This window comes from Pleurodeles waltl, chromosome 3_1, assembly GCF_031143425.1.
Source record: "Pleurodeles waltl isolate 20211129_DDA chromosome 3_1, aPleWal1.hap1.20221129, whole genome shotgun sequence".
Lineage (NCBI taxonomy): Eukaryota > Metazoa > Chordata > Amphibia > Caudata > Salamandridae > Pleurodeles > Pleurodeles waltl.
Genome location: NC_090440.1, coordinates 998949270 through 998974821, shown reverse-complemented (window position 1 = coordinate 998974821; position 25552 = coordinate 998949270). Strand labels below are relative to the sequence as shown.

At 46.8% G+C, this 25552-nt stretch overlaps 1 protein-coding gene across 13 annotated transcripts in view; it reads left to right on the top strand.

The window, feature by feature from the left end:
• The window catches only part of BAZ2B (bromodomain adjacent to zinc finger domain 2B), a 1256112-nt gene that overhangs the window by 726333 nt on the left and 504227 nt on the right, over positions 1–25552 (top strand). For all 13 annotated transcript variants that reach the window (XM_069224189.1, XM_069224194.1, XM_069224193.1 and 10 more), the window contains 3 exons: positions 584–794; positions 22515–22607; positions 22715–22776. In XM_069224189.1, coding sequence (XP_069080290.1) covers positions 584–794; positions 22515–22607; positions 22715–22776 — 366 coding nt within the window. The remainder of the gene's footprint in view (positions 1–583; positions 795–22514; positions 22608–22714; positions 22777–25552) is intronic.

Below are 25552 nucleotides of genomic sequence, written 5' to 3'. Positions count from 1 at the left end.
AAAAAGTATTTAATTCAAAACATTTTAAAATTTCTTGTCTTCATTTCTGATCTGTGCCAAATTCTTATTCAAACCATTCATATTTCCTTTTATTTCTGTTGGAATCGCTTCACCTGCTCCATTTACTCCAGTCATTGCTTTGGAACCACTTCTTCATATAACTAACTTATTTTCAACCTAATCATGACATGTTTCTTAATTACATAGGAGATTGTCATGCTTAAGTTTCAAAGATTCATTTGACAATTTGTTTATACTTTGGCTGTGCCTTAAGTGTTAAATTCTTTGCACCCTTTTGCTCCTTTGTAGCTCTTTGTATTGAGGTAGATCGTATCGTTGTAGATCTTTGTGTCTAAGTGAATAAAAAATACATTTAAATGAAGTGAATTGAGTATTATGGTGTTATCCTTTACAACATACATTTTGTGAAAGAGTTTATTAGTAGGTAATGCGTTTCAAAGGTTATTTTAGTTATGTCCATATTTAACATCAATTTTTGCAATGTGTTAAAACTAAATGGGCCACAGGACCTGATTCTATTTATGTATTTTTATTATTTATCTGTCAAATGTGTTTACTTAAGGGGATGGAATGGTGTCTTCTAAATCAAGAGGAAGTTATTCCCCGGATAAGGGCAATGGAAGGACGCAGAGGAAGACCACCAAATCCAGAAAGGCAGTGTGTACGGGAAGAATCAAGACTGAGGCATCGGAAAGGTCGACCTCCTAATGTTGCCAGCTTTGAATTACTAGGGAATAATGATGCAAAAATGTTGAGAAAGATACAAGCGCAAGGTAAAAAAAAATATATATATATATCTATATATAAATATTTTATGTTATTGGTTTTACAACCTTCTTCTTAAAAGAATGGCATAAAGTAATTTTCTACAGTTCATGCAACTGAATCTTTTTAGCAAACATGAACATTTTTCCCCAGTAATCACACTTCCTGCCATTCAGCCCCCAATGAACAGCCTAAAAACATTTTGTCATGGCAATGTCTTTCCTTCATCTCTTATCAGTGACTTGCAGAACCTATTTCATGCCTGTGAGTGACTTTCACTTCCCAGTAAAAGTACAGGAATGCAGTTCTTTTGAGCGATGATCCTTGGTGTACAGAAGATCTCCTCTGACATACCTCTGTACTCTTTTATATGATAGGTAATTTGATATTCTCAGATGTATTTTGTCGTGCTCCATATGCCACACGATTTTATTCCTTTTTCTAAACGAATTACATGTAAGAGTTGTATAATTTCAAGTAACTGGAAAGGCCTTGTTCTTCATTAATGTTTTTACCTGTGAAAATAGCACAGTGTGACTGAAATTATTCATTTGTCCTGTAATTTACACATACAAATAATGCAGTAGCTGACAAAGAGTTCTAGGTCATTACTTTGCATGCCAATACATTGGGAATTACTATATTGTAACCCCAGCATCAAGAGTATATTTACATTGCAACTTTGCTGGAAGGATTTTTTTTTTTTATCCAGTGTTGAATCTTTCATAGATTCACATGCTTCAATCATTCCCTGTTGTTGAAGTGGGAATCCCACGGTACAATAACATAGCAGTATGCATCATTACTGTAGGCCTCAGTGGCAATGAACAGTCTCTTTAAAAACATATCTATGTCCTTTTTTGAAATAGGACCAAACTTGGACTATAACCAATCAGGCGACACCCTCTAGAACACTCCAAGACAGGCTGTTTTCTTAAGATTTTCTACTGCACATCGTGTGAAGAGACTCCCCGAGCTGTGCTCAGTTTTTACTTCTTATAGCTTCAATTTCAGTCAAAATGTGGATATCTCTAAAAAAGGACTATTCAGATCCTGCAAGTCCTGTGGCAGAAAACGTCTCAATGTGGAAGGCCCACATAAAGAATACCTTTACTGCCTATATCCCAGCCACCAGGTGAAGGGCTGCAAAATATGTAGAACCTTTTCTACAAAGACAATAAGGGACAGAGAAGGAAGGCTACTTCTGTGACTACAGAAGTCTTAAGGCCAAAAGACGACTACATCTGAAGAGGACAGCGACACTTCAGAAAGGTCAAGAAAAAGAGTGTGATCCTCTGAGGAAACATCTGAGGAAGGTAAGAAGGCCTTCAAATCCCATCATAAAGAGCCCCTGAGAAAGGAAAAAAAAAACACCATACAGAAAGGCCTCTTCTCATCCCACTACTCCATCTCAGAAATATGGAGAACCTTCTATTTCCACAATTGTTCAAAAACCATTGTCGACATCACTGTCAACGGCACTCATGGCGATAATGACAATTGTTGTCATTATCTCATCCATGAGACCATCGTCGGCAGGAACAATGGCAGCCGTCGACGCGCCCATATCGTCAATAAGGATTTCACCACTGTTGGCGCTACCATCAACAACAGCTCAGTGGACGACACCACCGGCTACGGCACCACTGTCGACGACAGCACCAAAGAAGGCACTGTCGATGGCAAAACTAACAATGTCCACGACAACGACCAAGCTGCCTGATATTGCAAAAGTGGCTAAAAGGCAATTATACCTGCGATTACCTCTCCAAGTAAGGTCTATCCTTTCCCTCCCACACATATATTAGATATTGAAGAGTGATGAAGGAGGACCATTTGGAACTGCACATAGTCCATCTGAACTCTTGGTTAAATGTCATGATGATGATGACATTTATGAGGGCTATGAGCAATACTACCATCAGTATTATGCTCCTTTGCAAAAGAACGGTTGTGAAAAATATTTTTATCAGCAAAGACAGGAGAAACCACAATTACCTCTTTCCTTGGTGCAAGACTTGCGGACTATGTTGCAAGATTATAGGAGGAGATTCCCTGAGACAGCATCAGAACATCAGGTGCCACCACCTCAGCCTAGTGTACCTTCTACGCCTCAGCATATTCCTCCTCTGGTAATTCCAAGAATTACACCACGTCTAACGATGGCAGCACCACCTATCGTGGACCCCTCTTCATCTGATGATGAAAGAGAAAGAGGAGAAATTCCGAAGAATCTTCCTCCACAAAATGAGTGGGAGGATTATCTCATGCCTACACCATCAGACCCTCCACCAGAGGACATAAGGGAGATCCACAACTTGATGGACAGAGCAGCCACCAGATTTCACCTACCAGTGTCCATCAAACAAGCCGATTGTTTCCTTTATGATTTTAGGGGAACACACAAGGAAATCGGTGAGCGCCATCCCCATAATCAGCTACATCTGTGTGTGCTTTTATGTGCATATATTTATACATACATATTTTTTTATAATTATGCATTTCTTTAGGAATATTTCACACATACTCTTATTCTATCTGTGTATATAATTTATTATTTTCTGGGCGTTGGGTACCCGTACCGGCATATGTTTTAGAGGGTATGTTTAAAAATGCCTTCTTTCTTTCACACAGGCTTTATATTTGGAAGGCAAAAGTGCAGTGTAATACAATTGGTCATAACAAATGTTCTACTATTCTGTGCCCCCACATGTATTCTAGTGAAAATGCTACCTCACTTTTTTTTTTTTTTAACCCAGAATTCTGTGCAAACCTATTCCTTCCACCCAGCATTCCCCTAAGTCTCCCAATAAAAATGGTACCTCACTTGTATGGGTAGGTCTAGTGGCCGCGACAGGAAAGGGCCCAAAACGAAATGTGTACACATCACATGTTTACACTCAAACTGACAATTTGTTTGGGAAATTGGGTAGCTATGATTTTGGGCCATGTCTCAGCTGGCACCTAGGAAAACCTAGCAAACATGCACATTTCTGAAAAGTAGACAACCAGGGCTTCCTGGGTGGTGTGATTTGTGTGGATCCCATGAGGTTTTCTTACCCACAATTCTCTGCAAACCTTAGACTTTTGCCAAAATCTCACAATGTCCTTACATTTCTGTGATGGAAACTTCTGGAACCAGGAGTAATCCACAATATTCCTGCAACCAAGCATTTCCCCACTTGTCACTAGGCCTAGTGCCCTAACAGGAACGGATCAAACCGAGCTCAGTGGGAGTACCTTCGCAAGGGCGCCCATTGACTTTGATTTGGTCCCTTCCTGTTTAGTGCGTCGCTCATGGCTCTGTTAGTCACCAGGTGGATTCCCACAGTGATGTGCTGTTTCTGAAGATCACGATTCTGGTCTCGTCGGTGTTCAGCTTTAGACAGTTGACCTTCATCCATTGGATGACTTCAGTCATTGAACTGGTTCTGGATTATGGGGGTCTTGTCCAATGGGGAGAGGATTAATTATTGATGTCATAAGAGAAGCTGATGGTGGGTAGGAGGATCATGTAAGCGTTGAAGAGAGTCAGGCTCAGGGAGACTCCTTGTGGAACTCTGTAGGCGTCCAAGGTGGACAGTGCCAGACTGAATGACTGATCCTTAGTCAGGAAGGCACAGATCCTTCGGGTGCATGTCGTGGGATTCCTATGTGTAGGCATTGGCTACATATGGGGTTGGAGACTGTTGAATATTGCAGCAAGATCCAGGAGGATAAGGGCCCCCATGTCTCCTCTGTCCAGAATCATGTGGATGTCATCCATGGTGACGATGAGGGCAGCTCGCATGCAGTGGTTGGGTCTGAAACCATCCTTAGTGGAGTTAAGGAGTTGGTGGTTGTTTGGGTATTCGCTGAGGTGCCTATTGATTATTTTCTCCAATACCCTGGCTCTGGAATGGTAGCAGGAAGATTGGCCTGTAGGTAAAAGAGCTTTAGAGGGGCCTGGTGGGGCCCCTGATTGGATGGACTTGGTGGCAGTGGTTTCTTCTTTGGTGATGATGGGCTATGTAGTTAGCATTGGTTCTATAGGTAAGATCGTGAGGTGTTTGGTGAGGTCTGCTGGTGTGGTGTGGACTGTATATTGTGGTGATTTTGTTGCTGAAGAATCGAGAGATTTTTGCAGAGGTCCTGCAAGGTGTTGATTGAGCTGAAGGTGGCTCATGGTGCTGTGAAATCTTTCACAGTAGTGAAGATTTCTTTGTTTCTGTTGGTGCTGGTATCAATGAGGTCCGCACAAAGGCTCATATGGTGGTTGAATCATTTAGTGCTGGTGTTTTAGGCGGATTTGAACATGCTTCTTTCTGCATTGTCCTGGCTCATTCTCCATTTGCACTCTAGTCATTTGCAGTGGTGTTTTATCTGCCTGAGTTATTCTGTGTATCAACTGGTATGGGGGTCTGCATCATGTATTGCTATGCTTGATAGTGGTCAAGGAGTCGGCGCTGGAGGTGATCCAGTTGTTGAAATTCTTGATGGCTTTGCAGAGGCTGTTGCTGTGTTTGTGCTGGTGGGTATTGAGAGCAGTGATCCAGTCTTTGTCAGTGATACTGTTCCAGTTTCAGTGGGCTTGCAAAGGTGTGTATGTTTGTGTTGGACTCGGATGGGGATACTAAACTTGACAAAGTGTGGTCTGTCCAGGGTACTTGTATGTACTGGTCAGCTCAGTTGTTGTCAAAGTTGGTGAAAATAGTATCCAGGAGGTGGTTTCCAGCGACAACAGTAGGCCCCTTTTCTTGCATGAGGCCCAGGCATCCTAGGTTTTCGATGAGTGCTCTGGAGTTAGGGTTAGCGTGTTGTTCCTGTGGAAGTTTGGGTCTCACAGTAGGATGTCATTGCTAGCATTGAGGACGAGTGGTGCAACAAGGTCAGTGATGGTGACTGGAAAGTTGGTGTGTGGTCCTGGAGGTCTTTACATAAGGGTGAAGTCGGCTGTGACGTGGTGCTTGAATAACAGGTGTTCTATGTTGGAGGATGATACGACTGTGTGTGTTGCAACTGATGGCAAATGTGGAAACAGCCTGTAGGTTGTGTGGTGCTCGTAAAGTGGACCTAATCCACCTAGTTTGCATTTGCTCAAGACTAAAGCAGGCAAGATGCGAGCTATTGAAACATTCTTCAAGGACAGAGGTATATGTACCGGCGATTTCGCCTCTGGGCTTGTTAAATCTGTCTTGCCTGGCAATCTTGGGGGGCAGGGGTGGCTGTGGTGATGCCAGGTGCTGATGCAGGATTCAGCCAGGTTTCAGTGAGGAAAAGTATGTCAGAGGCATTACTGTGCAACAAGGTCTAGATTTCTCTGGTGTGTTTGGGGAGTGAGTGGGTGTTGAGGAGCGTGCATGTAAGTGTGTAGTGTTGTGTGGGTTGTTGCATGTCTGTGTGAGAGAGTGGAGTGTAGGGTGCTGTAGGTGCGGTGAGTGTTGTGTGTGGGTACATTCCTGAGTACTTGCAGGAAGCGCAGGGGAATGCTCCCTTGGTGTTATGTGGTGCAGTGAGGCAGCTGCATGTCGTCCGGTGACAAGGGTTGAGGATGCAGATGGTCGCCACAGGAGAGGGAGAACCAGGGTTCCTGGAACTTGGCATGGATGAATTAGTAGTGACCGCTTTCGGCATGCTACTTCCCAAGGGGCCCCCCATGTACCAAGGGATGGTAAGCATATTGTCTTATTATGTTTTTACACAACTGGTTACTACACACTGTTGTGTCACGGGTGTCCTTCCTTATTTTTCCATGTGTTTACTACACACTGTTGTGTCACGGGTGTCCTTCCTTATTTTTCCATGTGTTTTGATCAAAATTATTTGTTTGTATTTTTCTAGGGCGACCATTAGAGGTTTCTGACAATTAGTGAACTTCAATGTAAGTGACTATATGATTTGTTTGACATTTTTGCAAACTTTCGGTAATATAGACTGGAGAAGTCTTATTATGTATTGGTCCTGAAGAAGCGTCATAGGATCTTGTTAGACCACTGTACGCGAAACATGTTGACCATGTCCTAGGAGCCCAACGATAATCTCCTTAAGCTCCAGCACCATGCAGAAAGTGGTTGAGCATTATTCCTCATTTTACACTTTCCTTCTGTTTTTAATCTTGGCCCCGGTCTTATTCCATTGATTAATTAAATTGACTCGCTCCAATTTTAGCTTTCACTCTCCTGCCAGGATTAGCGCCTGACCGCAACACCAGGTCTTGTAGTGTCCGCTACCACGGCTGCTACCTAAAAGATCTCCAGCAAAGAGCCCCCTTACGGGGAGCCCGTCAGACATTGCAGCGCAGGTCTGACGAGGAGCTACCCGATGATGAAGCATGACATCCTCTCGGATGTGTGAGGGCTCTTGGTCCTGAACTTTAATGTTCCCCTAGTGATTATATTTTTCCATTTGGAACAGTGTACACCTTTTTTGTATGGATAAGGCACCAACAGGAACAGATGGGCATGCCTTAGGTATGCCAGTGTTACATCCGCTTCATCTCCAAGCTGTGGCAACCATTAAGTAGGTCCTTTGATGGGCAAGGAGTGATGTCTCTTACTGTGCAGGTAAATGACTGAAAATCCTGCTATGCCACTTCCTGTGCAGGTAGTTGATGGAACTGAGTCAACTTTGTAGGAAAGTGCCCCTTTTAGCTAACCAGACTCCAGCACCAGTGTTCTTTTTTTTAAAACTGTACCATTGGTCCCACAATTGGCACACCCCTGAAGCACAGCTGATTTCCTTGTAAAAAGTACCAGTGCAACCAAGGGCTCTGTGACCAGGAAGTGGCCCTAAGGGCTCCAGCATGTATTGTGCCACCCTAAGGGACCCTTCACCAAGCACATGCACACTGCCATTGCAGATTGCGTGTGCTGGTGGGGAGAAAAAAGTCGACATGGCACTCCTTCCGGTGCCATGAACACAAGCCACTGCCTGTGGCATAGGTAAGTCACCCTTCTAACAGGCCTTACAGCCCTATGGGAGGGTGCACTATACCACAGATGAGGGCATAGCTGCATGAGCAATATGCCCATACAGTGTCTGGGTCAGTTCTTAGACATTGTAAGCGCAGTGTGGCCATATTAAGTACAAAGGCTTATCATTACCAACTCCACAGCTCCCGTGATGGCTTCACTGAGGACTGGGAACTTCGGCATCAAACGTCTTAGCTCAATAATGCCAGTGTTGGATTTATTGTACAATGCACACAGAGGGCATCTTAGAGATGCCCTCTTTATTTTACCCTGCCCTTTGATGTAAGGCAGACCAGTCTGTGCCAGCCTGCCACTAAACAGACAAGTTTCTGTCTGACCCCATGGGGTGAGAGCAGTGCTTGAAATGGAAATATAGAAGTGCCGGTACTCTCCAATGAAAAGTATTACGTTTTTCTTGAGAAGTGCAGGTACTCTCTGTCGCAAAATAAAAAAGTGCCGGCACTCAGTACCAGAACAGTACCGGCCCTTTTAAAGCACTGGGTGAGAGATGTTGTGCTCTCTGGGGTCAGGAACAAAGCCTGCTCTGGGTGGAGGTGTTTCACCCCCCCCCCCCCCCCCCCCCCCTTGAAGGAACTGTAACACTTGGTGGTCAGCCTCAAAGGCTCAGGTCTCCTATTGAAGCGCCTCAGGGCACTCCAGCAAGTGGAGATGACTGCCCCCTGGGTCTAGCCCCACTGCAAGTTCGGCAGGAAAATTAGGAAAAACAAGGAGGATTGGGCACTTTAGCTGGGACCACTCCTAAGGTGCCCAGAGCTGAAGTGACCCCTTCCTTGCAGAATCCTCCATCTTGTTTTGGATATGTGGACTTTAGCATTCAGCTTGTGGTGTGTGGCAAACCTAGTGTTCAAGGCCTTCCAGGATTCTATTCTCCAACATAGAATTCACCAAACCTACAATAAAAAAAATAAAAATATATATCCTTTAATACCAGGGGTCTGTTTGTCCCCACTGCCTCCTTCCCCACATTGTCCTGGGGTTTAAGGTATGTTCACCTTGCCTCCCTGATGCCCTTTTCCTTTTTAATTTTTCCAGTACAGTCGTTGGTGCATCGGATTGGATGATCGAGGCCAGAACAGAAATTTTAATGTGACGGCTAGCCAATAACAGTGTGGCAGATTAGGAAATGTGCAGTCAGTTTATGAATGCACAAAGCAGAAAATAACTCCTTTGTCCTGTGCACCTTTAATTAGATGTGGAAATCTGTGAACAATCCACAAATTAACAGTCCATATATCTCTGAAATGTAACCTCATCATGACTAGACCGGAAAGCTTTTAAAACGCTAATTTCCCCAAAACTACAGAACGGATTTTCCCCCAAACCAAGTAAAGGCACTTAAAGTTCTATTTACATGCAAAGTTTGTTGTAATTCTTTTGCTCTGTTTTTCTGTATTGAGGATAAAAGAATCTTATGGGAGTTAAAATGGGAAAAGTCACATTTGGAAGCCCACACCCAAACTCTACGCTGTGCTTAGGTGCCCGCTTGATGGGTGTACACAAAATTTGCCATAAAGATCCTGGATTGAATGTACGTTTTTGGAAAGATTTATGTGGAATTGTAGTTTGGCGCCAACATTCTTAAGGGCATTGGAAACTCTGGATTCACTGTTCTAGAATGCATTGATGGCATTTACTCACTCTCAAGCAAGACTTGACTTTGAACCTTTATTGCAAAGCCATTTTTTGAATGAAGAAAACCAAACTCTTATATTTTTAGCATGTGTTGGCTGCAGATAAAGATGCTATGCACACTCCTGCCATCTAGTGTTGGGCTCAAATTTTACAAGTTGTTTTTCTTGAGGAAGTCTTTTTACTGGTAATGTGATGTCAAGCCTTCACCTCGTCGAGGTAAAGTGCATGCCCAAAGGCTCCATTGTTAGATTGATATGTTTCCGCCATCAGGCTCAGACAGGTTGTGCCGGAGCACTGTGCATCTTCGACGCCTTAGTGGCCTTTGGTCATCTAAAGGCTTGTGATGGCCTCTACTCATTGAAAATAGACTTCGACAAGTCATTGTCGACTAGCGGGTCAGAGTTTCCAGATGCTGCAAGTTTCATGGTCGACTTCAACCCATCTCTCTTCCAAGAGTTTCACGGTCGACTTCAACAACCCATCTCTCGTTCAAGACCCGTCAAGAATGTTTGGCTCTGGGTAATGTAAAGTAAAAAGACAACCACTTTAGCAAATGCTCTCAGCTCAGGCCTAAATATGTGGATTCAGAACACCCAAACTTACCATAAACAGCAATACCACCAGCACACTGGAAAAAGCAACTATAGGGGAGCTTTCAGACAAAGAACAGAAGGTAGGGAGATGCCCACAAGAGGAGCCTCCACCTCTAAGCAATGACTTACCTTCAATTCCCCCAGATCATGAAAAATCTGTCGGGGGAAGGCTACAACATTTTTACAAGTTGTGGCCAGAAGTCACATCAGACCGGTGGGTACGTCACATTATCCACAAGGGGTACTGCCTGAAACTAAAAAGCCACCCACTAAACATTCCTCCTCACAAACAACACCTCAACCTTCAGCATCTATTCCTTCTCAAAGGACAAGTAAAAGCACTGCTGCAAAAAGGGGCAATAGAGCCTGTGTCATTAGAACACCAAGGGCAAGGCGTGTACTCTTTGTACTTATTGATACAAAAAAGAGATGGGGCACTAAGACCAATACTGGCTCTGCGACCACTCATCCTTCACATCGTGCCAGAGCACTTCCACATGGTTACACTACTGGATGTAATGCCACTATTACAAAAAGGTGACTTCATGACAGCGCTAGATCTGAAGGACACATACCTTCATATGACGACCCCACCCTCGCGAGTACCTCTGGTTTATGTTAAGTGAGCATCATTAACAGTTCCAAGTACTACCATTTGGGGTATCAACTGCCTCAAGAGTGTTTACAAAATGTCTGACAGTGGTAGCAGTACATGTAAGGAGACAGAACATCCATGTCTTCCCATACCTAGATAATTGGCTGATCAAGAGTTCCAGCAAGCAGAGAATACTCACAGGTGATGGGTGGAGGCAGACACCTCATACACTGGTTCGCTGAATCACTCCGCTACCACACTGCTCTCCAGCTCACCTCTCTACGTCATCGCTGGGAGGTGGATTTGAGATGCCCTTGCACTGAAAAGGAATGGGCTGCCTTATTGGAGAGCCCACCACATGTGCCACACAATGCCCGATTCAAGCTTATTCAGCTCTATATTGTACATAAGGCTTACCTCAAACCTGCCAACATCAACATGTTTTATCACACGGAGGGATGGGGCTTACCTATGCTGTTTACATGTAGATGCTGATTTATTGGATATGCTGTATGCCTGCCCCGCTTTCATACATACTGGACCAGCATCACCTCACCCTTGTCTGCTTGCACGGAACGCTCTGAGCTGCATAAGTGAGTGGTATGCCTCTTTGGATTGTTTTGTAGGAGAAAGAAACATTGGGTTACATCCTGCTTCCTAGATTTTGGCTTCATAGTTGTCAAGCGTCTTTATTACCCACAGATTGAATACTCTGTAACCCCCGCCGGTCACACCATAGGAGCAGTCCATGCTCAACTGGGCGCAAGCTGAAAGCATCTCCCTTCTCAGGGAAGATACACTAGGGCTGAGAAAATACCCTATTGGTATTTACTGGGGTACCATTTTATCTGCTTTGCTGTCTTATCACTCCTCTGAGATGGGCAGTAGCCCTGGCACAGTGGCAAAGGCACCAAATGTCCAGCATCTGTCAGAGCCAGCAGGCAGGGTAAATGGTGATAGGCTTTTGAGGGGACCGTTATGATGTTCAGATTAAAGCTTTGTGCTCCATGTTTATTAAAATACATGACCGTTTCCAGTGTCAGATATGATTCAAGTGGCGCTCTGCTTTCTCTCTTTTTTTTTTAATTTATTTTTTTATTTTAATGCGTGGGTAGCCATAGAAGAGTCTCATTACTCAGGCGAGTATATATATTTCTCCAGTATTGGTTTATCTTTCATAGATTCAAATGCTTGAATCATTCCCCGTCGTGGAAGTGGGAGTTCTATGGTACATAGAAAGCGGTAGAAAAAAATATATATATTTTTTTCTTTATTTCATTGTAGTCAATGGTAATGTAGGAAGTTGGCTCTGTATGTGCTATTTCAAAGTAAGGAATAGCATGCACAGAGTCCAAGGGTTCCCCTTAGAGGCAAAATAGTGGTAAAAATAGATAATACTAATGCTCTATTTTGTGGTAGTGTGGTCGAGCAATAGGCTTATCCAAGGAGTAGTGTTAAGCATTTGTTGTACATACACATAGACAATAAATGAGGTACACACACTCAGAGACAAATCCAGCCAATAGGTTTTGTATAGAAAAATATCTTTTCTTAGTTTATTTTAAGAACCACAGGTTCAAATTCTACATGTAATATCTCATTCGAAAGGTATTGCAGGTAAGTACTTTAGGAACTTCAAATCATCAAAATTGCATGTATACTTTTCAAGTTATTCACAAATAGCTGTTTTAAAAGTGGACACTTAGTGCAATTTTCACAGTTCCTAGGGGAGGTAAGTATTTGTTAGGTTAACCAGGTAAGTAAGACACTTACAGGGCTCAGTTCTTGGTCCAAGGTAGCCCACCGTTGGGGGTTCAGAGCCACCCCAAAGTCACCACACCAGCAGCTCAGGGCCGGTCAGGTGCAGAGTTCAAAGTGGTGCCCAAAACACATAGGCTAGCATGGAGAGGAGGGGGTGCCCCGGTTCCGGTCTGCTTGCAGGTAAGTACCCGCGTCTTCGGAGGGCAGACCAGGGGGGTTTTGTAGGGCACCGGGGGGGACACAAGTCCACACAGAAATTTCACCCTCAGCAGCGCGGGGGCGGCCGGGTGCAGTGTCGAAACAGGCGTCGGGTTCGCAATGTTAGTCTATGAGAGATCTCGGGATCTCTTCAGCGCTGCAGGCAGGCAAGGGGGGGGTTCCTCGGGGAAACCTCCACTTGGGCAAGGGAGAGGGACTCCTGGGGGTCACTCCTCCAGTGAAAGTCCGGTCCTTCAGGTCCTGGGGGCTGCAGGTGCAGGGTCTCTCCCAGGTGTCGGGACTTTGGATTCAAAGAGTCGCGGTCAGGGGAAGCCTCGGGATTCCCTCTGCAGGCGGCGCTGTGGGGGCTCAGGGGGGACAGGTTTTTGTACTCACAGTCTTAGAGTAGTCCTGGGGTCCCTCCTGAGGTGTTGGATCGCCACCAGCCGAGTCGGGGTCGCCGGGTGCAGTGTTGCAAGTCTCACGCTTCTTGCGGGGAGCTTGCAGGGTTCTTTAAAGCTGCTGGAAACAAAGTTGCAGCTTTTCTTGGAGCAGGTCCGCTGTCCTCGGGAGTTTCTTGTCTTTTTCGAAGCAGGGGCAGTCCTCAGAGGATGTCGAGGTCGCTGGTCCCTTTGGAAGGCGTCGCTGGAGCAGGATCTTTGGAAGGCAGGAGACAGGCCGGTGAGTTTCTGGAGCCAAGGCAGTTGTCGTCTTCTGGTCTTCCTCTGCAGGGGTTTTCAGCTAGGCAGTCCTTCTTCTTGTAGTTGCAGGAATCTAATTTTCTAGGGTTCAGGGTAGCCCTTAAATACTAAATTTAAGGGCGTGTTTAGGTCTGGGGGGTTAGTAGCCAATGGCTACTAGCCCTGAGGGTGGGTACACCCTCTTTGTGCCTCCTCCCAAGGGGAGGGGGTCACAATCCTAACCCTATTGGGGGAATCCTCCATCTGCAAGATGGAGGATTTCTAAAAGTTAGAGTCACTTCAGCTCAGGACACCTTAGGGGCTGTCCTGACTGGCCAGTGACTCCTCCTTGTTTTTCTCATTATTTCCTCCGGCCTTGCCGCCAAAAGTGGGGCCTGGCCGGAGGGGGCGGGCAACTCCACTAGCTGGAGTGTCCTGCTGGGTTGGCACAAAGGAGGTGAGCCTTTGAGGCTCACCGCCAGGTGTGACAATTCCTGCCTGGGAGAGGTGTTAGCATCTCCACCCAGTGCAGGCTTTGTTACTGGCCTCAGAGTGACAAAGGCACTCTCCCCATGGGGCCAGCAACATGTCTCGGTTTGTGGCAGGCTGCTAAAACTAGTCAGCCTACACAGATAGTCGATGAAGTTTCAGGGGGCACCTCTAAGGTGCCCTCTGTGGTGTATTTTACAATAAAATGTACACTGGCATCAGTGTGCATTTATTGTGCTGAGAAGTTTGATACCAAACTTCCCAGTTTTCAGTGTAGCCGTTATGGTGCTGTGGAGTTCGTGTTTGACAAACTCCCAGACCATATACTCTTATGGCTACCCTGCACTTACAATGTCTAAGGTTTTGTTTAGACACTGTAGGGGTACCATGCTCATGCACTGGTACCCTCACCCATGGTATAGTGCACCCTGCCTTAGGGCTGTAAGGCCTGCTAGAGGGGTGTCTTACCTATACTGCATAGGCAGTGAGAGGCTGGCATGGCACCCTGAGGGGAGTGCCATGTCGACTTACTCGTTTTGTCCTCACTAGCACACACAAGCTGGCAAGCAGTGTGTCTGTGCTGAGTGAGAGGTCTCCAGGGTGGCATAAGACATGCTGCAGCCCTTAGAGACCTTCCTTGGCATCAGGGCCCTTGGTACTAGAAGTACCAGTTACAAGGGACTTATCTGGATGCCAGGGTCTGCCAATTGTGGATACAAAAGTACAGGTTAGGGAAAGAACACTGGTGCTGGGGCCTGGTTAGCAGGCCTCAGCACACTTTCAATTGTAAACATAGCATCAGCAAAGGCAAAAAGTCAGGGGGCAACCATGCCAAGGAGGCATTTCCTTACAGGTAAAAATACATTCACTTTCATAGCTTATTAGCTTCATTAGAAAAGACCCAAAGTCCAGCCAATCAGGCGAGAACACCCCTTTAAAACCCTCAGCACAGAGGCTCAGGCTCTCAGATTTTCTAATGCACGTTCTGTGTAAGGGAGTCTCTCTGAGCCCTGCTCAGTTACCTTCTCTTCAGGAGATATTTTCCAGATATTTAATTTCGAAATTATAAGCTGTACTTTGTCAACATGTCTACAGCTAATAAAGGTTTATTTAGACCTTGCAGCACCTGTGGTGAGCTAAGGCTTCATTGTGAGGACTCCCACAAGGAATGTATCTACTGTCTTCACCCAGAGCATAAGGTGAAAGACTGCAAAATCTGTAGAACATTTCGCAGCAAGACTTTCAGAGGTAGAGAAGCCAGACTCCTTCTTTGACTCCAGAAACGTACGTCCAGAAAGTCTCTTTCTGATGAGGAAGACAGTGTTTCCTCAGTGGCCTAAAAAAAGAGGAAGAGATCTGTGGAGAGTTTTTCTCCCAAAACCAGTAAGTCAGCAAAGAGACTTCATTCTTTCAAGGAAAGAGCTGGTGAATATCCCTCAACTTCAAGGGAACATGGTGGTAAGGTTTGATCTGAGCCGTCCACTCCAGCTACCACTTCTAAGAAGATTAAGAAATCATCAAGCTCCCTGCCACCGTCTGCATCTAAGATCGCAACATCATCAACAGTAGGTTTCGTATCGTCGACAGCGACATTTACAGATCCATCGTCTCCCATGATCATAACTTCATCACCGTTGTCATCAACAACTGTAACATCTGGGAGTCTGAAGTATGGCTCTTCAGCTACCCAAGCTATATAGATTTCTAAGAGACAGTTGACAGAGAATAAAGTAAGATCTCTATCGTCGACGCGCACACCGTCGACGTCTACAAGTAAGCTGCACAGAACTTCGACTACAGTTCCGCTGACAGCAGTATCGATGACGGCACGAAAATCTGCTTCGCCGCACGATCACTCTGTCGACGACAGCACCTTCGAGACCACCGTCGACGACCATGCCATCGACGGCACCACCGCCTACGACTACACCAGCGACTACCGCACCATCGACGGGTCAGATTTCTGAGTCCACACTTAGAGTCTGGTGGATCTTCTTTTTTGCCTGTAAGAATTCTGGCAATAAAACGAAAGTCCAGTCAACAGACTCTTTTACCCTCTCATACGTCACCTAGTAAGGTATCACCAGCACCTCCACAACATCGTTTTGATGATTACGAGGAGGAAGATATAAATATATATACGGACGATGGTCTGTTTCCGGTCGCACGTAGCCCTTCCGACCTGCAAATAAAATGCCAAGATGAAGATGATGAGGCAAAGAGTGAACAGCTGAATATACGACACTCGTAGCAGGAGCAGAGGCAACCAGGAGTCCAAGAGTTGCAAAAAGAGCAAACAATCCAAATGCCAGTATCATTGAATACCAACCTTCAACATATGATGCAGGATTATTATTCTAGGTTCCCTCCACCGGGTTCAACCACTCCTGTACAACTCTGCCAATACCGTTGAGCCCTCCCAATCAGCCGTCCGAGTCTGTCGAACCTATTCCAGTCCCATTGTCAGGTCAGGATAACGATCCGCCCTTGTCGGATGACAAACAAGAAAAGGGCGAGATACAGGACACAGAATCACTTCTCCATGAATGGGACGAGTCGCCATCCCCTTCTACACCACCACTGCTTGATTCTCCACTACAAGACATTGGTGATTCCCATAGTGTGTAGGAGAGAGCAGCAAAGGGATTCCAACTGCCCATAACGTCTAAGCAGTCGGATTGTTTCCTCTATGATTTTAAGGAGTACACTAGGAAATCGGTTCGAGCAATACCGATTGTTGACTTTATTTAGGAGGAGGGCCTTAAAGTCATGCAGACCCCATCTTTAGTCCCAGCGGTGTTGCCAAGGCTGGACAAGAAATACAAAGCGCCATACAATTCACCGACTTGCTTAATTGGTCACCCTAAACCAGACTCGGTGATATCCCAGGCAGCCCAGCGTAGGTCCAGAAATCTGTCTTCCCCACTTGCTGCACCCCCGGATAGAGAAGGGTGGCGGTTAGATTCTGTTGGAAAGAAGTTTTCAACTGTGGCGGCCACCACGGTCAGGGCAGCAAACTCCCTGGCAATCCTGGGAAGATACGACCGTCAGATGTGGTCGGATATATCCCAGTTCATCGACCTCCTGCCTGAAGATAGAGCTGAAGCGCGTAAAATACTACAAGAAGGTGAGAAGATCTCTGCAGAGATTATAGACTGTGCTATTGATGTCTCATCTACAGGTCCCACTAGTAGCATTTAATTTACAAGCCCTGGGTAATGAGATACCATTGTACAAGGGTCTTACAGGTAACTTAAATATGCCAAATAGGTATAAGCCAATCATGCCAACTTTAGATGGGAGAGCACCTGCACTATAGCACTGATCAGCAGTGATAAAGTGCTCAGGGTCCTAGAGCCAACAGCAGGAGGTCAGAAAAAATAGGAGGAAGGAGGCAAAAAGTCAGGGGATGAACCTGCTATAAGGCCAAGGTCCTCCTTTTTCCTCATCCCCTGCTTGACGGATCACCCTGAAACTTTCCAGACAGCAGCTGACATGAGCGACCGCCAGTTGGGAATACATACATTTTTTCTAGGAGTGTGGTTTCCGTGGGGTCCGATCGTGTCCCCCAGGGAAAACAAACATTAAAATAAAATTGCTTCCACAGGGGGTCGGCCGACTCCATGACAATTTCATTTTTTTTTTTCTTCATTGTATTATTCCCCTGGTGGGTGCGATTATGCCCCTGAGGGGGGTGCGGGCGACCCAACTTTTTAGAAACATTTTTATGTCCCTAGGTTTGGTGGGGGGGGGGAGGGGGAGTAGGGGGGGAGGCGTCGGCCTGTTGCCATGTGGGTTGACCACTCCCCCCTTGTGAATTCCCTGGTGGCCTAGTGGGATTCCTGATCATGGATTGCGGCAGGCCGAAATCCATGATCAGGAGCCTGTTTGTGAGAGGCAATGCTGGAAAGGGGAGAGTCTTCTGTTTCCAGCGAGGCCTCCCACAAATATGGGGGGGCATCTTAAGCCTCCCAAAACCCCATATGATGTGGGAGACGACCTTACCTGCTTCTTAATGGCCGCTCCAGTGGGGGTTTGTGATGATAGCGCACAGCATCACAGATGGGTGGGGAGAGACGTGGAAGCTATTCCAAGTCTCCCCCGGGGTTTAAAAAAAAAATAGTCCTCCGATGCTTTGCACCTGAGGAGCTTACGAAGTCCTCCCTGGTGATGGCCAATGGTCTTCAGATTCACCCGAGAGGGTGTGCGTGTAATGGATATTTGCCGTCACATGCACCTAACGGGTTAATATCCATGGAAGATCGCAGTCATCATTACTTGCCAATAGTTTTTCTCTAGCCCAGATCATGTATAATCAAATGTTCAAATAAAAGTACTATTGATCAATAATAGCTGTTTTTCTACCACCTCCCTCTAAAAGGTGCGCAGAATTCTGCAACCTTACACCCACTATATTACATTCATTCTGTGCAAACAGTGACTTGTAATTATGACTTACAATTGTCTGAATGTCCTACTCCTCTAAATCGACTTGTATTCAAAATATTATGTCATTATTCAACTCTTATGTATAGAACTGCAGGTCAGAGGACATGCAGTTTTGTATCCTTGTGTAATTTGACCACATCCACACCCAAACCTCCTTTTTATGAACTGGTGATCAATTGCTTGCAATCTATCAATGGGCTTATTCTGGTCTACCCTATCTGTCCCTAATTATATCTCAATCCTCATTAATACTGTTTATTCTTCCAACCATCATTTTCACAGACTAAGAATGTCCCTTTCCCCGCTAGCATTCACTTCTAATTTGCATTGATTCCACCAGACACATGCGGGGGAAATCATGAGTGGTTTCCGCTAAGAGCACAAGACTAGACTTATGAACCGGAAAGTGCTAAATTAACCAGTAACCTTGGTTTCCGGGGTAGCGTGCTACTTGCAATAAAGCCTCAGTAGGGTAGTATGTGCTATAATAATGGAATTAAAATAAGTGAGAACCACAAAACTCTGTTTACTATAGCTTGCTAGTTAGAATTCATAAGTAAGTTTTAAAAGGAATCTAAACACATGTAGGAAAGTACCTCTTTCTAGCTTGGTTATTCCAAATGTTGCCTGTTTGTCAGTGTGTGTGGCTGTGTTCACTGGGATCCTGCTACCCAGGACCCCAGTGACGCTGTTCTCTCCTCTAAATTTGGTTACTGGTAACTTTTTATTCCCACAATAGGCATACTGGTCCCCCCATGTAAGTCCCTAGTATATGGTACCTAAATACCCAGGGCATTAGGGTTCCAGGGGATCTCTATGAGCTGCAGCAGTTATTCTGCCGCCCATAGGGAGCACATACAAAGGGTTCTGCAGGCCTGCCATTGCAGCCTGCGTGAATCGGGTGCATGCACCCGTTTTCACTACACGTTACTGCACCAAGTCACTGTAAGTCACCTCTATGGTAGGTCCTCTCCGCCCAGAGGGCAGGGTGCAGGTACCTGAGTGTGAGTTTTGGAAGTATGATTCCATGCACTCTGGGGGCTTCTTAGAGGACCCCCCCATTGCCACTACCAGTCTTAAGGGGTTTTCCATGCAACCTGGCTGCTTCTATCCCTCAGACAGTATTCTGCCCTCGTTCTTGTTTTGTCTGATCAAGCCCAGGAAGGCAGAACAAAGGATTTCCTTTGGGAGAGGAAGGTGACACCCTCTCCCTTTGGAAATAGGTGTGACTGGCTTGGGAGGGGTAGCCTCTCCAAGCCACTGGTTTGCTTTGAAGGCCACATTTGGTGCCCTCTGTGCATAAACCAGTCCACACCGGTTCAGGGACCCCCAGTCCCTGCTCTGGCGTGAAACTGGACAATGGAAAGGGGAGTGACCACCCCAGGGGTGGTGCTCAGAGCTCCTCCAGAGGGTCCCTGGGTTCTGCCGTCTAGCTTCCATGGTTGGCAGGGAACTCTGGGAGCATCTGAGTGGCAAGGGCAGACAGGTGACGTTAGAGCCCCATCCTGATAGGTGCTTACCTCGTTAGGTGACCAGCCCCCCTATCAGGGCTGTTTAGGGTCTCTCTTGGGTGGGTCCTCTGATTCGGCTTGCAAGATTCCAGCAGGACTCCTCTGCAACCTCCACTTCGACTTCTAGCCACCAGAACCGTGATTGGTCTCTCCAGGAACCAACAACGCTGCTACAACGAAGAAGACTCTTCTGCAACTTTGTTTCCCCGTCTCCCTCCAGCTTTGCAACATTTTCCTGCCTGTGCATCCTCAAAAGACGGAAACTCTTCAGCCTGCACAAGAAGAAGAAGGAATCTCCCTTGGAGTGAAAGAGTCACTCCATTGCAACTGCAGGCACCTACAACAGATGACGTCTGGCTGCATGGATACCCGTATGCAGTCTTCATTCCAGCATTGGGCACCATCTGCATCCATCAGGAACTCCTCTTCGGCTCCAGGGCTGCAGTGCTGTCCTGTTCTTCATCACCGCCAACCAACTCCTGCAGCTGGTTGGGTAGTAGCTACTTCTCCTTCTTGACTCCACTGTGACTCTTGGACTTGGTCTCCTCTCTCCACTGGTGTTTTTTCTTCAGGAATCCACAGCTGGTTTTCTTGCAGTCTTGTCTGGGTGTCTTCTTTTTCTTCTTTCCCTCCTTGTGGGTGGTTTGGGGGAAAGCCAGTGATTTACTCAGGCATTCCTGGTCGCTGGGGGGTACTGTGTTACTTACCTCTGTGGTTTTCTAGTAGTCCCAGCTCCCCTCTACACATTTTACTTACCTAGGTGGGGATACCTTGTTCGCATCCCATTGTTTCTAGTGTATGGTTTGTGCTCCCCCTAGGGTCACTATTGTTTTTTGCGACTTGCACTGTTTTCTAACCTTTTCAATGGCTATTTCTGATTGCTAGTGTATATATTTAGTGTATTACTTACCTCCTATTGGTGGGTTACCCTTCTAGTATTTTGTGGTGATTTGTTCCACAAATAAAGACTGAGGCCCTCATTCTGACCTTGGCGGTCGGCGGAGAGGCGGCGGTCGGACCGCGAACAGACCGGCGGTGTTAAAAATGGCATTCTGACCGCGGCGGTCACCGCCGCGACCGACCGCCACTTCCCCACTCCGACAGCCACGGCGGTCATGACCGACGGGCTGGAGTCTGCGCACTCCGGTCCGGCGGTCGACCCAAGACCGCCAACGGTATCATGACCCTGCTTACCGCCGCGGTTTCTGGCGTTCGGGAACCGCCATGCGAACCATGGCGGTAGGCACTATCGGGGCCAGGGAATTCCTTCCCTGGCACTGATAGGGGTCTCCCCCACCCCCCACTGCCCCCCGAGTCCTCCCCTCACACCCTCCACCCCCCTGCCACCCCCCAGAGGTGGTACGAACCCCCTCCCCACCCCGACATGCACATACACGCACCCCGACATGCACACACCCCCAACATGCACATATACACACCCCCTACACACACATACACAACGGGGACACATACCCGCACACATACATGCCGACATGCGCACCCGCCGAACTACACACATCGCCCATAGGCACAGCAGCACTCCCCGCCCGCATGCACGCACTCACACCCCCCCTCTACACACTCACACGCACACCCCCATGCACGCACACATCACACAACACCCCCCCACGCACGCACACATCACACAACACCCCCCCACCCCCTCCCCTCACGGACGATCAACTTACCTTGTGCGTTGGTCCTCCGGGAGGCGACGGGAGCCATAGGGACGTGACCGCCAACAGAAGACCGCCACACAGAAATGTGGGTCGTAATTCTGTGGGCGGTGTTCTGCTGGCGTGGCGGTGGAGGTTGACCAGTCTCCACTTTCCCGCCGACCGCCAGTGTGGCTGCTGGCGGTATTCCGGCGGAACGCTCCCAGCGGTCGGAATACGTGCAGCGGCATACCGCCGCGGTCGGCGGTCTTTACCGCAGCGGTAACTCGGCGGTCTTGCGAAAAGACCGCCAAGGTCAGAATGAGGGCCTGAGTGTCTTCTATCGTGTGTAGATGCTGTGTGACTACAGTGGTATTGCTTGAGCTTTGCATGTCTCCTAGATGAGCCTTGGCTGCTCATCCACAGCTATCGCTAGAGAGCCTGACTTCTACATTGCTTACACTTCACTAAGAAGGGATACCTGGACCTAGTATAAGGAGTAATTACCATAGGTACCCACCACACACCAGGCCAGCTTCTTATAATATGGTTGAATAAATCCATTTTCTCAGTGTGATCATATGACAGAAAATACCTCTTCCCTTACAAATAGTTGAGCGTCATTAAACCACCATTCCTTTGGTCCACCTGTGTACACACATATAGCTCTCTTTTATGCACCACCCTACTACATCATCTCTGAGAACATTGAACAACTTAAATCATTTCCTAGCCTCCTAATTATTTTCAGAATTTGAGTCTTGGTAATATATTTATAATGGAGAATCACTGTTGAGAGAAATAACCTTTTTCTTTCTGTTTTTCCTTTTAGTCACTGAAGTCCATTATTTTACAATTCCTGGACTTGTGAAATGTATATTGTATTTTAAGGCATCATAGTAAAGTCTGTGTACTATGGTTTTAATCTTTGAGTTTAATACTGCTGTTGGAGATCAGGGAGTCTGTAGTTTAATGAGAAGGGGTCTGTCTAGGCCCTTTGTAGGAATTGTATTTGTGACTGTGCAATCAGTAATGAATGTTGTATAATACGTTGCTGTTTTCCTTTTCATTGCACCTAGTACCTTATCCAGTAGATTTGCTTTCTTTTATTTTTAATTTCCCATTTTCACCTCCTGAACATGTGGTGAATCCTGCATAGGAACTAAATATTGCCACCAACATCTTTTGTTGCAGAAATTGCTAGACAAGCAGCACAAATGAAGTTACTGAGAAAGCTTCAGAAACAAGAACAGACCAGAGCAGCCAAAGAAGCAAAAAAACAGCAAGGTAAAGAAAATATTTATTTATGCAGCGCACACATGTAACCATTTTTCCTACTATTCACATTCTTCTCTAAGTATGTACTGAAATTGGTTCCTTGTTTCTGTTTGCAGCGATCATGGTTGCTGAAGAAAAACGCAAACAAAAAGAGCAAATAAAGATCCTGAAGCAACAGGTACATATTTTTCTTTAAAATCATAGAGGATTTGCTCTTTTTTTTTTTTTTTTTTAGCGCTCCTAGAATATATCTTCTCACATGGCAATTGATCTGCCATATTTGATAGAGACATGTAGTTGCAGATTTCTTACCTTAGAATTTCCCCCAGGCATCAGCCTGGATCTGGAGATTTTTCTCGTGCAGTACTCCTGTGTGCCGTGGATCCTATATAGCAGCCACCCTGGTGCGCTGATTTCAGTTCTTCTCTTTCCATGGCAGCCTAGAGATGATCCAAAGAAGAGCTACCTCTCCGACGTTTTTTGACTGTTTTTTTTTCTTTTCTTTTTTTTTACTTTTTAACTAGGTTTTTTGAGTGTCAACACTCCTGGTACATCAAGGATATCTTCCCGTATGACAGGGTTCAAGGGTCCGCACCTCGTGTGCCTGTGTTGTCTGGAGCATGACCATGACCCAAAGTCCATGAATCCAAAAGTTTTGAGGGAGCTGTTCCATAGCACCTTACGGCCCGGATCCCTGTCACTCCCGATCTCGGTCGAGAGGAAGGTCCCGAAAACGGTTGCAGAGCTCCCCTTCATTGTCATTCCACTCCAAGTCCTCTTGATGCTCAAGTAAGTCGAGGTGCAAGTATTCGTTGAAGAAGAACAGCATTCTTCAACTTCACCACATCCGTCGGCCAACGAGACAAGGGAAAAAGAGCATTGTTATTTTAGGCTTTTTCCTCAAAGTCTGCTTCTAGGTTGGCTCCGCACGTCCCCAAGTTTCCAGGAGACAGAGCGACCCCTGCCCAACTCAGGGAGTTTTATGAGGACGTACACCACATATTTGGGCAGTCAGACTCCACTGGATCGCCTTTGGGACCCGCAGGGGTTGTACTGAACTCCTCGGGTTCCGCACACGCAGCTTTGGGAATCCAAAAGGCTGGACCAACTTGGGAAGATGTTTTCTTCCTAAAGCCTGGCATTGCTGTCCGTGAACTGCACATGCCTTTTGGGGCATTACTGTTAGAACCTGTGGGATATGGATGCACAAGTGCTGCTACAGGTCCCAGAGGAGCCTGGGATGTTCTCTCTCAGGCTGTGGCTGATGGTAGAGATGCAGCAAAGTTCAAATCTGATGTGGACTGGACACAACTGACTCACTGAGCAGAGCAGTTGCTTCGACATTGGTCCTTAGGCGCCACGCCTGGTTGCGGACATCTGGCTTTTCGGGGGAATGTCCAAGCCCATCTGTTGGACATGCCATTTGATCACACCTGTCTCTTGAGATAGAAGGTAGACTTGGTGCTCAAGCGCTTCAAGGATTCTAATGCTACTGCCAGGTCCTTGGGCCTCCAGGTGGCCCCTCATCACCCTCAATCTGCCTTTCTGTGTGCTCAACCATATCCGTTCCCCTCCAGACACTGCACCGCTCATGATACCCAGCCTCTGCGTGGCCGAGGACATGGAATCCACCGTCCTTGTGGATCAGGGCGCCAGTGGTTCACCCCCCAACCCCACCTGGGACCGGTCGGAGTCAGGATCCGCCATTTCCTGCAACGCTGCAGTCCATCACGTCAGACAGGTGAGTTTTGGAGATAGCCTGAGGGGGCTAGCTACTCCCTCCCCTTTGAGACTACCCCTCCATCCATGGCCACCATCCTAAGATTCGATGATGGAGGATCACTTGCCACTCTCTGCAAGGAGGTTACGGCTCTTGTGGCCAAAGGAGCCATGGAGAGGGTCCCTGTGCCAGAAGTAGGTCGTGGTTGTTATTTCCACTGCTTTCTGGTGTCCAAAAAGAACAAGGGCCTTTGCCCTTATCCTAGACCTTTGGCCCCTCAATCTCTTCCTCAAGAAGGACAAGTTCAAAATGCTCACTCTGGCTCAGGTTCTAGAGACTGGTTGGTAGCGTTGGACTTGCAAGACACTTACTTCCACATTCTCGCCCAGCCTGCCCACAGACATTACTTATGGTTCACAGTAGGCCGCAAGCACTTTCAGTTAACTGTGCTCCTCTTTGGCCTTACCAGCACCCCCTGGGTGTTCACCAGGCTGATGGCGCTGGTCGCAGCTCAGCTGCGCTGATCAGGGATTTCAGTCTTCACCTATCTCGACAACTGGCTGTTGAAGGCAGGTCTGCCCCAGGCTGTCGTCTCCCACCTCCAGACTACGGCGACCTTCCTGCATTCGCTGAGGTTCACTATAAGCATTCCAAAGTCACACCTGACTCCCTCTCAGATTCTCCCTCTCATCTGAGCTATTCTGGGCACAGTGCAGTTTCGGGACTATCCTGCCGAGTGGCGAATCCAGGATATTCAGGCTATGGTACCGGTATTTCAGCCTCTAGCCTGGATTTCAGAGAGAATCCATATGCAGATGGCATATGCGGGCTCTGCAGTGGGACCTGAAGTTGCCATGGGTACGGCTTCAGGGGAATCTCTCCGACACTGCCCAGATCTCGGAGGGAACTATGCAAGATCTGCAGTGGTGACTCTTGTACTGCAATTTGGTCAGAGGCAGATCCCTTTCCCTTCCCTAACCAGATCTGACAGTAGTAAAAGATGTGTCACACCTGGGATGGGGCAGCCACATGGGAGAGGTGGAGATTAGAGTTCACTGGTCTCTGGTGGAATCTGGGCTCCACATTAATCTTTTGGAGCTCAGGGCGATCAGGCTAGAATTAAAATCATTCTTTACTTCTCTCAAACGGAAAGTGGTGCAGGTGTTCACAGACAGCACCACAGCCATATGGTACTGCAACAAGCAGAGAGGGGTGGGGTCATGGACCCCTTGTC